Source organism: Salvelinus alpinus, chromosome 33 (assembly GCF_045679555.1).
Source record: "Salvelinus alpinus chromosome 33, SLU_Salpinus.1, whole genome shotgun sequence".
NCBI lineage: Eukaryota > Metazoa > Chordata > Actinopteri > Salmoniformes > Salmonidae > Salvelinus > Salvelinus alpinus.
In genome coordinates this window covers 10,904,156-10,917,559 of record NC_092118.1, presented here as the reverse complement: position 1 = coordinate 10,917,559, position 13,404 = coordinate 10,904,156, and the positions used below count along the sequence as shown (strand labels likewise).

The 13,404-nt window shown below is 46.3% G+C and overlaps 1 protein-coding gene across 1 annotated transcript in view; it reads left to right on the top strand.

Annotated features, from left to right (window-relative positions):
- The window catches only part of adamts18 (ADAM metallopeptidase with thrombospondin type 1 motif, 18), a 57,793-nt gene extending 44,698 nt beyond the window's left edge, over positions 1 to 13,095 (top strand). Inside the window, exons 19-23 of the mRNA XM_071381307.1 lie at positions 4,044 to 4,248; positions 5,068 to 5,262; positions 5,657 to 5,890; positions 7,843 to 8,029; positions 8,134 to 13,095. Coding sequence (XP_071237408.1) covers positions 4,044 to 4,248; positions 5,068 to 5,262; positions 5,657 to 5,890; positions 7,843 to 8,029; positions 8,134 to 8,252 — 940 coding nt within the window. The 3' untranslated portion in view covers positions 8,253 to 13,095. The remainder of the gene's footprint in view (positions 1 to 4,043; positions 4,249 to 5,067; positions 5,263 to 5,656; positions 5,891 to 7,842; positions 8,030 to 8,133) is intronic.
- The last annotated feature ends 309 nt before the right edge of the window (positions 13,096 to 13,404 follow it).

Genomic DNA, 13,404 nt, shown 5'->3' with positions numbered 1-13,404 from the left:
GAGACAGCTCTGAAGAAGACCACCACAGCCTCTCGTTTCTCCTCAATGACCGGTCTTCACCACCGGAGAGAACGAATGAAGATGCTAGAAAAAGCCAGACAGAGATCACAGAGGAATTTATTAGCCCATTTTTAACGACTGTCTGCTAAATTGGGATAGTCAACAATTTTCTACAACCGCGACAGACCAGTAAAAGTAATTTCCAGACACTGACTGGGCACCAGCAATCCTTTCAGACATTTTGGTTGGTCTCATCCTTCGAGGAATTCATTTCAAACACCAACCATTTTCTCCAGTCACTGGATACTATTCTCAACTTTGCAAATAAAAGTTGGCATATTGAATGGGCTTCACTTTGAGCTCTGCTCCAGTGACAATCCATTCAGCTCCTATGGGACACGATTTACGACGCCCCTGCATCAAAAGGAACAGCCATGAACCCGTCAGTGGAGAGACTCTTTGAGCCCGACACGCAGACAAAGAGATGACAAACGTCTTCTCTCTCTCCACCCGCCTGTCATCCTCTCCTCGTTGTCGTCTGCCTGTGTTGTCTGAAGTCCCACCCCTACTCTCACGTTACAGTACAGCGTATATGAGTGATGGTGGGTGAGGTGGAAATCAGGACCATATGACTTCCGTAAAGAAACAATAGTAACTAGTGCAGCTTTCCCTGTCCAAATCTTGACAAGTCGTTCAATAACAGTGGGTAATTGAAACGACTCTAAGCCTGCTGGGAGTCCGTGAGTGCCTTTGCTGTGTGTGTTGTTGTGTGAGTACGGTACTGTTGCATCTTGGGGAGTGCGTTGGTACATCATTCTATTCTACATCATTATCGCTCAGACATGTTGTAGGCCTGGTCCTAGACCACTTAAACCACTCACTTTCTTCTGCGCTCAGGGGACTAACGTCGTCAACAGTTGACAGCAGCACAGAGATCATCTTCTCTTCTTCTGTGGTATGTGCTGCTGTCACATTTTTTGCCACGTCACATTTCCACAGGCGGCTCCGTCACTGTATAGAAGGCTAAGACCCGAGACTGTGCTGCCCGCCTGAGAGGGTTAATGACCAGCCAGGGCGCTATCAGTTACAACTTAAACATGCTGCCACTGTTTTTCTGTGAGGCTCCCACCATTTGAGAGGGGGGTTTCTTCCCTGTAATCTGGGTCAGACTATATCTGTTATCAGGGGAAAAGTTTAAATGGACCAGACCACTAATGACCTCCCCCCGTGTGAGCTGGAGAGGAAGTGTACCGTCCAGGTGAATGATATCATCAACATAAATCCAAGAGCAGAGTCCTGTTCATCAGTACCAGACTTCTGAATCAGGGGACCCTGTTTCCTGCTGATTAAGTGTCAGGATTTATGGGACACCTTTTACAAATACTTCCAAACTGTACGGGCATGCTATCAAAACAGAAAAGGAGGAGCGTAAAAGAGGCCTCTTTCCAGCGACTATCTGCAGTGCTGACAGGTCTGTCCATGTTTTATTATAGAGAGAGAGTCTGGATTCACACAGAGCCAGATCAGTCTAGCCAGCCAGGAATCCAGCAACTCCAGCCCCAGCACTGGTCTCGGGCCCCAGCCTCAACCAGACAATGCAGGCTTGCCTGCAAGGGCCACTGGCTTCTGTGCAGTATGGGGCATGGCGAGATCAAACACCACGAGGCCCGCTAGCAGCCAACTTTATCTGCCAGCCCAGGATGTCACCGGAAAGATCAATGTTAATGCCTTAAAGAGTTTTGCAGTTCCCCTGGTGCATCCGTTTCTACTCTCTCTCTATACTTTCTTCTGTCTGTCTCTCTCAGTGTTACTTTTGCTTCCCTTTTTATTTATTTGACTTGATTATTTATTTAGTTTATAGTTTATTTAATGCTCTGAAGAAGATCCCTGTAGGCATTCTGCAGCTGTAGAGTTACTTACCTGGCTCTTCCTGGGTAGTTGTGGCACGTGCACTAAACAATGGGAGAAACAGGGAGACATCAGCAGGCAGGCCCAGAGCAGGGAGGAGGAGGAGGAGGTGCTCAGAGAGACTGCTGTTTAGAATGGTGCTTGAAGTTCTAGCCTGAGGTGCTTTTGGTTGCTGTGCAAGATCTTTCACTGCTACGTTACACTTGAACAGATTGTTAGTATAGTAATTTATCAATCAGATTATGCATCCGATGAAAAGTCAACGTATGCCAGCGAAATGCACCCCATACCATGACAGTAAAATGTAACCACTGCATGAATGTAAAGCCATCCAGTATTTCTCAATATTCCTCTACATTTTTCAAGTTAAATTGTATGGCTGGATATATGCGAGTTATTGAAAGATTCCAGAAATAGAAATGACAGCTAAGCCAACATTGAAGCACATATTTTAATTTATATTGCAGTGGGAAAAAAGAGAATAGAAATCTGAACCGGTGCTTTGCTAGACGGGTTGTGTTTCTCCCCTCAAAATTGCAGCTTAAGCCTTCTCTCTTATTTATCAGAGCTGGGTTTGAAGGGAAATGAAAGGTCTGACAGAAGGGCAGTAGGAGTGGCTGGTCGGCACCGGAGCCTCAGAACTCGACTGAGTCAGCTGTCCGTCCTCCTTGCCCCTGGTCATGTGGTTGTCAGAGCAGTCATTTGCGCTAATCTCCCTTTGCCCCAAAATGCCAAGACACAGTCTATTTTCGAGGCAGGCTGCTTTCATCAGAGGCTGAGAATGATCCAGAGATACCAGAAGGCCACAACTAGTAGAACCACTGAGTGTAGCATCCTGTCCCTCCCTACAGCCAGACCAGACCAGGCCAGGGGAGAGGAGAGTTGGGCTAAGGGGTTAACTGAACGTGAGAGTCGGCTGTATAAGGTTAGCCTTATACTGTATGGTGGAAACCTTGCAGTGTTTCAGTATGTTGTATACAAATCAAACCACATTTTATTAATCACATATTTCGTAAACAACAGGTGTTGACTCACTGTGAAATGCTTACTTACGGGCCCTTCCCAACAATGCAGAGAGAGAAAATAATTGAGAAATAATAGTAAAGTAAAACACGTAATAATAAAAGTAACAGTAGTTCCACAATTAGTAACAATGACTTGGCTATATACACGGGGTACCAGTACTGAGTTGATGTGTAGGGGGACGAGGTAATTGAGGTAGATATGTACATATGACTAGGAATAAAGTGACAGATCATAAACAGTGGCAGCAGCGTATGTGATGAGTTTAAAAAAAAAGTGAGTGCAAAAATAGTCAATGAGGATAATTTGGCTAGCTATTTAGCAGTCTTATGTCTTGGTGGTTAGAAGCTGTTCAGGGTCCTGTTGGTTCCAGACTTGGTCCATCGGTACCGTTTGCCATGCGGTAGCAGAGAGAACAGTCTATGACTTGGGTGGCAGGAGGCTTTGACCATTTTTAGAGCCTTCCTCTGACACCGCCTGGTATAGAGGTCCTGGGTGGCTGGGAGGTCTGCCCCAGGGATGTAATGTTTATGTTTAGATTCTTGTGTGTGTGCTGCGTGCAGAGGTGGGCACTGATGCTGTTACAGCACATGTGCAGTATGTTTGTGTGAGTGTGGGTGCGTGTGTATATGCCTGTATGTGTGTGCGTGTGTCTCTGTTCTTCCTGTGGGCACAGAGTAGAGAGTGATGGGTGTGTTTAGACCCAAAATAAATGTAGGAAATCTGTGGTTCCTTGCCGTGATTAGGGATCTGCGTCATGTGGTTGACACGCTTATGACAGAGGTTAGGAGGGGAACGTATACAGCCGAATCATCTGTTTGGATCGGTTCCCTGCTGACTGTGCTGAGTACAGCAGTTATTCTGCAGAGTGTGTGTTTGTGACTGTGAGATTATGTGCAGGTTTATGAGTCACTCTAAGAGGTTTACCGCCATTCTGTTTCTCATAATTCAGTCACTCTAAGAGGTTTACCGCCATTCTGTTGCTCATAATTCAGTCACTCTAAGAGGTTTACCGCCATTCTGTTCCTCATAATTCAGTCACTCTTTTTCGAGGAGCGTTTGTTGGTTTGCTACACGGGCTGACACATCTCTCTCTCCGTTTCTCTCCCCAGCTGGACGACAGGGAACTGGGGGCCCTGCAGTCAGTCCTGTGGGGGCGGCCAACAGACACGTCACCTCCAGTGCTTGCGCAAGGTGACGTACCAGCGGGAGGAGGTGGTGGCTCACTCCCTGTGCCCCGTCATCGCCCCAGCCCAGGTGCAGCCTTGCCACACCCAGGCTTGCCCACCTGAGTGGAGCTCTGGGGCCTGGTCACAGGTAGGCCACACTGCACGACATGCCCATATATTGCCATTACATTTTGCAATTTTTTTGGGGGGGGGAATCTCTTAATTTGATAATATAGGACTTTGAGATATGTCAGGTAACGCTGCAATTAATAAGCAAATGTATGTGGTGGCCTATTGCATGGAGAAAACACTTCTCTGCCCTCTGCTGGACACATGGTTAATTGCGTACTCACTGGCCTGAGAACAGTACTATATAACAGAACTATTTCAATCATATTATCATCATTAATCACACACCATTATTGTGAGTCCCTCAGTTTAGAGTTCGCTCGGCAAAACTGACATGGCCGGATTTATAGTCATGATCAGCGACAGTGTTCTCCGTCTGAGTCGGTGGTGACTGGGATCTCCACCTGCTGTTTCTGTAAACGCCTGTCTGTCAGGGATACCGCAGATACCTGGAGGGACGTTTTCTCTTCACTGCATTGTCTGACGTATATGTTTTGTATTACGCAGTGCACAGTATACGGTACAAATACAATGACTTTCCCTTCTTATGCAATACTTCGAACATACCTGACCTACGCTGTTATGTTCTACTGTTTTCAGGCCTTTTCAAGTTGAGTGTGTCTCTTTGTAGAGAGAGCCCAGAGTGATTTAGACACAGGTCATTCGGACTGTAGACAGAGTGCACTTTACAGTGCACTGACTACCTCCCTTATTGACTACATCCCCCTTATTGACTGCATCCTTCACAGGGTTCAGACGCAACTCATTCTGAGCATGCCTCCCAGTATGAGTTCAGGCTGAGTTTACCAGACCCTCTGTTCCTCTGCTCTCCTCTCAGTGTTCCAAGTCGTGTGGGCGTGGGATGAGGAAGCGTGGCGTGTTCTGCAGAAGCACTGACCCCGGAGCAAAGGCTGTGGTGGTGCCGGACAGTATGTGTAAGCCACACCTCAAACCCAAGGCCCAAGAGACCTGCGTTCTGCGTCGCTGCCCCAAGAATGACCGGCTGCAGTGGTTCACAACACCCTGGGGCGAGGTAGTGACTCACGGAGACAGAGAGACAGACGCACATGCTGTACAAACACACCCACACATACTTTGTATAACCTTGTACACGCCGACGCACAAAGAAACCAATACATGCATTGAAAATGTCTAGACAGAAATGCATTTGCGACAAACATACACATCCAGAGTCCTGATGCTGTGTCCCCTCGTCAGAACAAAGCAAATAGCCTCAATACCAAATGTAAACGTTTCAGACATTCACTTTATACGTTGAGCACCGTTGCTATGGCGATGCGGGCTGACCTTGTCTTGTCCTCTCCACTGGGGGACCAGCTGTATTTCTCTCTGAGGGTTCTCACGTTGTCTTATTCTCTCCGTTCTCTTTTCGCTAATGGTGCCTCCTCTGGCCGTTCACTCCTCAGTGCTCCACATCCTGTGGCCCAGGTGTCAGAAGGAGAGAGCTGCGTTGTGGGGAGAGGGATTCACAGGGGGACTACACAGACTTCCCTATGAGAAGGTGCAGGATCCTTCCCAAACCCTCTGGGGATCTCCAGCAGACCTGCAGCAGGGGGCCGTGCCCAGAGCCTCGACTTGTCGTCCCAGGAAGGACAGCCAGTGCAGTGGTCCTGGGCTGGTACTCTTCTCCTTGGCAGCAGGTACGCATATCCACTCTCCATCCACCCTGCCTGTTCTCCCAGACATGATGGGGATTCATGTTGAATGGATATGGATTTAGTGAAGCATCCTCTCGCTCTCTCTCGCTCTGTTGTCAGGCCCAAAGGGGGTGATATTCATGTATATGTATGTAGTATCTACCAAGGCAACCTCTTACAGTCTGACATCTGACTTCCCCTTGATCAGGGGGCCTGTGATGTCTGTATGCACGTAGGCTCTCTCTCCTCTCCCTAGACATACAGTGGGGAGAACAAGTATTTGATACACTGCCGATTTTGCAGGTTTTCCTACTTACAAAGCATGTAGAGGTCTGTAATTTGTATCATAGGTACACTTCAACTGTGAGAGACAGAATCTAAAACAAAAATCCAGAAAATCACATTGTATGATTTGTAAGTAATTAATTTGCATTTTATTGCATGACATAAGTATTTGATACATCAGAAAAGCAGAACTTAATATTTGGTACAGAAACCTTTGTTTGCAATTACAGAGATCATATGTTTCCTGTAGTTCTTGACCAGGTTTGCACACACTGCAGCAGGGATTTTGGCCCACTCCTCCATACAGACCTTCTCCAGATCCTTCAGGTTTCGGGGCTGTCGCTGGGCAATACGGACTTTCAGCTCCCTCCAAAAATTTTCTATTGGGTTCAGGTCTGGAGACTGGCTAGGCCACTCCAGGACCTTGAGATGCTTCTTACGGAGCCACTCCTTAGTTGCCCTGGCTGTGTCTTTCAGGTCGTTGTCATGCTGGAAGACCCAGCCACGACCCATCTTCAATGCTCTTACTGAGGGAAGGAGGTTGTTGGCCAAGATCTCGTGATACATGGCCCCATCCATCCTCCCCTCAATACGGTGCAGTCATCCTGTCCCCTTTGCAGAAAAGCATCCCCAAAGAATGATGTTTCCACCTCCATGCTTCACGGTTGGGATGGTGTTCTTGGGGTTGTACTCATCCTTCTTCTTCCTCCAAACATGGCGAGTGGAGTTTAGACCAAAAAGCTCTATTTTTGTCTCATCAGACCACATGACCTTCTCCCATTCCTCCTCTGGATCATCCAGATGGTCATTGGCAAACTTCAGACGGGCCTGGACATGCGCTGGCTTGAGCAGGGGGACCTTGCGTGCGCTGCAGGATTTTAATCCATGACGGCGTAGTGTGTTACTAATGGTTTTCTTTGAGACTGTGGTCCCAGCTCTCTTCAGGTCATTGACCAGGTACTGCCGTGTAGTTCTGGGCTGATCCCTCACCTTCCTCATGATCATTGATGCCCCACGAGGTGAGATCTTGCATGGAGCCCCAGGCCGAGGGTGATTGACCGTCATCTTGAACTTCTTCCATTTTCTAATAATTGCGCCAACAGTTGTTGCCTTCTCACCAAGCTGCTTGCCTATTGTCCTGTAGCCCATCCCAGCCTTGTGCAGGTCTACAATTTTATCCCTGATGTCCTTACACAGCTCTCTGGTCTTGGCCATTGTGGAGAGGTTGGAGTCTGTTTGATTGAGTGTGTGGACAGGTGTCTTTTATACAGGTAACGAGTTCAAACAGGTGCAGTTAATACAGGTAATGAGTGGAGAACAGTAGGGCTTCTTAAAGAAAACCTAACAGGTCTGTGAGAGCCGGAATTCTTACTGGTTGGTAGGTGATCAAATACTTATGTCATGCAATAAAATGCAAATTAATTACTTAAAAATCATACAATGTAATTTTCTGGATTTTTGTTTTAGATTCCGTTTCTCACAGTTGAAGTGTACCTATGATAAAAATTACAGACCTCTACATGCTTTGTAAGTAGGAAAACCTGCAAAATCGGCAGTGTATCAAATACTTGTTCTCCCCACTGTAGCTTGGAGGTAAAGGACATGGTGTATGCATTCGTAATCTATTCTATGTGCAATCTTCAACCTCTCTCTCTCTCTCTCTCTCTCAGTGTTCTGTATCCTGTGGGGGAGGGGTACAGTCCCGTTCTATCCAGTGTCTGAGACAGGGACGTCCTGCAGCTGGTTGCCTGAACCACCAGAGACCCGTAACATCCCGGGCCTGCAACACACACTTCTGTCCTGCTCCTCCTGTTCACGTACCTGCCCACGTTCCAGCTCCTGCGCCAACATTCAAAGGTGAACTAATTCAACCACTCATAGAAACGATTGTACAGTTCTGTCTGACATTTTTTGTTGGTGCGCGTCTATTAACACGACCCCCCTGATCCTCTCTCCGTCAGACGAACCGTCTTGTGTTGACTTCTTCAGCTGGTGTCACCTGGTTCCTCAGCACAGTGTGTGCAATCACAAGTTCTACGGACAGCAGTGCTGCAAGTCCTGCAGTGGCAAAAAGCTATAAGATCGGAGGACTCCTTATTCCCATGAGCCTCTAGCTGCAAATTGGAGGGAAATTGCATAATATGCGCTACAACTCTAAAGGGACACTGTGGTTCAAAAATACATTTTTGGGCCATAATGCATAAGAGAACTGAGGCGCAGTCTTTGTTCCTGGAGTACTTGACTAACAGTGATTAGCGAAATAAAAGAGAGTCATCTCCGTGTTTGTGGACACGTTGTGCTAATGATGGCAATGTGGGCAAAGACATTCATGCTAAAGCAGCATCTTCTCATAACTGGAAATACAGTGCAACACATGATTGCAGGACACTCTCTGTGTAAATGCATGTGTTGTATGTCCAGACATTGTCGACATCAAAAGAGCTCTAAGAAGATCTGCATTTTAGCTCACTAATGTTTTTTATTATATTTAAAGACATCTGGGTTTCAGATGACATTTTAAGTTATTATGGCCCACATGTTATTTAGCATTTGTCAGGTGTACCATGGGCTTTGTGTGCAGCATGTGCGCCATGATTCAAGCTCTCTACATGTAGAGGTATGCCTACCACAAAACACTCAGCAGTTTCAATCATTAGACTGTACATTATACATGTAACACTTTCAAACTTGATCACAACTCTCATATGCACTTATCAGGCCTGGTCCCTCTATCTGTCATGGTTCGTAATTGGTGCTTTATTGTGTAACGAGATACAGTACTTACAGTACATGTGTACATTCCATACATCTTCATGTTGTGAATACATTACCTATTTGTATATGAGAAAATAACATTTGCTTACCCATATTGTAATGTATCCTCCAAGTGTCTTGTGAAAATATTGGTGCAATTCTGACAGCTGCCGGGATACCGTATGTTCTTTCCCCATCCATCATAATGATAAGTAAACATCCTCTGTCTATTGGACCAGCAGCACTGAACCTAGGTCCCTTCACACCGGGTAGATATGATGCCAAATCATTAACTAGCGCTGGGTATAGCCACAGAGGATCCCCCAGACTTCCACCACTCATTAATGAAAATCAATGTCTGCAGGCTAGTAAAGGGAGCTGTGGACGGGGCCGGGTCAGAGAAGATGCTTTATTTCCTCTGCCTGGCCAGGTGGGAGATGTGGAGAGAAGTGGTGGGCGAGAGCTGGCGGAATAGTTGGGAGGGAAGAGGGGGTAGCCAGGGTTGAGGTTGTCGACTTTCTCTCGACATACTTTTTCAGAATGCTAATTAGTCACAGAGCCTGGCGTGGTGGGACCAGACAGACATTAGGGGGGAGCAGAGCAGACCAACAAAGGCCTCTGAAAAGGACTGCTGCATACTTCACTCTGTTTACTCTGCCCCTGCTCTCACCATCCAGACCAGCTCTGTTTGGTTTGTTTGAGAAAATGTCAGTGTCCCTCCACTCCCCCGCTCCCTCTCTCGTGACCCCCACCTTCATTTTTAGCACCAGTTAGTGCTATGAAGTACTGTAGATCGCAGCTACATTATGGTAAATCCCATTTGCACTAGTGGCCCTGTGGAAGGCAATGGGATAGCCAATTGAACAGACAGCAAAGGCAACTTACTTCCAACCAGCAGGGAGAGAAACAGGAAGAGCATGGCTAGAGTGTAGGATGTTGTTTGCTGTAGATCATAAAGATCCTACGTCTCCCCCTGCTCCCCAGAGAGGGATGGCCCCATACAGAGAGAGAGGTCTGGTCTGGTCAGGGGCACTCATGACCAGGGAGTTGTTTTTCCTCCTCCTCAGCCTGCTCTCCATTTGTGGCTTGGGATGAAGAGTGTAGAGGGACAGAAAGAGCAAGACTGATATGATTGTGAAGGACATTCCTGAGCGGGGGCAGTGCTGGGCAGGGCTCTCTCTGTCTCTGGTCTGGCCTGCTCACAGCCAACACTATCATTATCATGGGAGGTTACCATTCCTTCCAATACCACAGCTTCCTCCTCTGCCTTCACCAGGCCTCAACAGCATCCCTGCAACCGACGCTCACAAAGGGTCAAAGATGGACTGTTGACTGTTCCCTCTGCCTTTCTTGCTATACTCGCACGGTCATGTTTATGAACTGGTTTCCGCCAGGAATGGTACCCTGTATTATAAAACCACTCAATTAGTCTCCATTCCCTGTGAATTGTCTGTGTGAATTATCCCTGGTTTATGGTGTTGAACGAATGCCCTCAAAATAGACGTTCAAATATCATGTTGGACTGTAGGAGGATATTTGATTTTACGTGTGTTTTTCATCAGCCTTGCATAATTCATATTTCTTAATGTGTTCTTGTTATTTTCCATGTCCTGTACAGTTGTTGTATGCTCTATTGTCTTTTCACCTGTAAAAACAGGAAAAGTGTGTAATTTATTACCGTTTCATTGGATCTGAGAAACTGAACACTATTGGTTGAGAGGGGAGCTGCTTGTAATATAGAGCATGATCAGTGTAATATTTAATACTTTTTCTCAAAGTTTTATAATAAAACTATGACAAGATTTATTCCCCCTACCTCGCCGATGCTCCTAATACTTTTGTGCCACACTCAGCGGGAGGGATGATTGGGTATAATCAACACGTTTCTCTCAATCCAACCTGAATCATGATGGCAGGAATCCCCCATCATTTCCACTGCACGCTTACAGTCCTACGGAGTAGCAGGCATGGCAGGGTGAATTATAAACACCTCGCGGATCAGTGCAGCCATTTTGTAGATTTTCAGGGGTAGTGATGGTGCTGGGAGTTGGAGGTTTTTCAGCTATATTCTTCACTCAGTTCATGGGAGGATGTATGCCTTGTCATGGTCCTGTGCATAACAGTCCCCTCTGTTTCATCCATCATCACCAGCCCGGTCTCTGTCATCTCCATCCTCCCCAAACACTCACAACAACACTCACATACAGACCTGTCACTGCGTTACAGTGCAGCCTTTGGTTATTTCTCCTCATTATGTACTTCAGTTCATTTATTTAGAAATACACCGTAGAGATAATTACTTCCAAAGAACATGGTACTGTATCTCTTTATATACTCTGTCAGCATCCAAATGGGTCTGTCACTGTTTCTGTGTTTTGATTCGAAGCTAAAAGACGACAGTCTTTTTCTTTCCTTCATATTGAGCATTGAGTTAGTTGTCGTGGGTGTTTTTCAAGGCAGTGAAGCACAAGTTGCCATCTGACCAACTCCAGCTAAGTGGTAACTTGGTGGTAACCCCCACACTCCTCGATCCTTCAGCCTCACTCAGGCAGTCACCTCTGAGCTCCCTGTGAGGTGAAGCTTTGGAGAGCTGCGTACTTCTGACAGTCACTCTAATCACATTTCAACAGAGCTCTGTCCTAAAGCGTCTCCTTTTTCTGTGTGAGAGTGATCTCTCTGTGTCTCCCAGCGCTCATGCTACGGGCAGACTTCAATCGAAGTGAGAACTGTCATATTTCAATGCCACCTCTCCCATCCCCACTACAATGTCTGACAGAGTTCACTGAGCACGTACTTGTGTGTGCACATGTACGCACATACACACACACACACACACACACATTCTTCTCTTATACACACATTCTCAGACAGGGTGTGTGGAGATTGTCTGATATTCCCAGTGGGGTTATTTCAGGGGGATTAGGATATCAGATGGGTTTAGATCTGTGTGATTGTACAGGAGCCCAGGCACAAGCCTCATTTGTTGCTGTCAGGTGAAGTTGCCCATTTTTTTTCTTCTGTAATTTAAAGATGGCAGGTTCCATCGCCCCATTTGTCACTGGCAAAGATTTCCCGGATTATCGTCTTAAAGGAATTGACAGCTTCTCACCCGCCTTTATGCTGCCATCACATCGACTGAATCAGAAGCCAGCACAGATCCCCCCCCCCCTCAACACCTCTCTAGCCTTTCACCCCCACCCTCCCTAGTACCCTCCAAATCCAGACCTGAGCCCTGACTCCTAAACCTTCACATCTTTGTAGAGGTTGACTCACAGCATTAACCCCCCTGTCTGAAACACTACTCGGTACTTGTGGAGTGACACCTATGCTTTAGTGCCCTCATAGGGGGATCCAGTGGTATTAGAGTGTCTCGCTGCATTGAGCACAGAAAGACAGGGCTATGAGAGAGCAGCGGAAACCATAGAGCCACCCCATGTAGTGTTAGTCAGTCAGGACTGGCAGATTGGAGTGGATCCAAGAGGTGATCTGTCCACATGGAGTGTACACTTCTATAAAGCCGATACACTATGTTTCTCATGGTTGTCATAGTGAGATGACATGAGGTAATAAGGTTAATGTGTCAATGTGACTTGGTTTGTAATTTATGGCGTAGTCTTGTATCAATTAAATTGGTTCTATGGCCATGGTTACAAAACACAATAGGAGCATATTACATGACACATTTGTGGCCTTGCCTGTGTATGACTTTGGATTACGAGCATACTCTATAATATCACAAGGAACATCTGAGCACAAGGTTGAACCAATCATTTCTTCAAAGTGCAATTATAGTAGATTTACAAACTCAAGGCTGAATGCGCATTGATATCCTGAACAGTGACTATGCAATAGAGTGTCCTAACAGCATCAACAACTACTGTAACTTGAAGGAGACACTAAGTGGCTCTGGATAAGAGCGTCTGCTAAATGACAAAATAAATGATGTAAATGTAATGTTATTATCCTGGTTAATTATCTGGATTCGTTGTGAATCCTTCTCAACATCAGTTATATTTTATTTCTAACAGACATTTGATATCAACATGAAAGCCAGATGTGTCTATGCCTTTATGTTTGTGTCCACCCGCTGCACATTTCTCAGAGTACTGTCATTTTCTTTCCACTCCAATCCCATTCAAGCTCATCGATTAAAATTGTTATTTATTGTATTTTGTCCTTTGGGCTATGCATATTATTGATCTGTATGTTTGTGGCGGCCCTCTCTCATCTGTCTTCCTTTGAGCGACTCGTTCTCATCATTTTCCCCTTGAAATGTTAGAATTGATTACAATCCACATCCCCGTAGACACCAGCTGCGGCCACCGAGCCTAGCAGAGCACTCTCTGACCTTGAGCAGAGGAAACGGCAGCAAAGTAGAAGTAAAGGATTTGGTCCCTCTCTCTTTCTCCCTCCTCTCTCTTTCTCTCTCTCTCACTCTCTCTCTCTCTCTCTTTCTCCCTCCTCTCTCTCTCACTCTC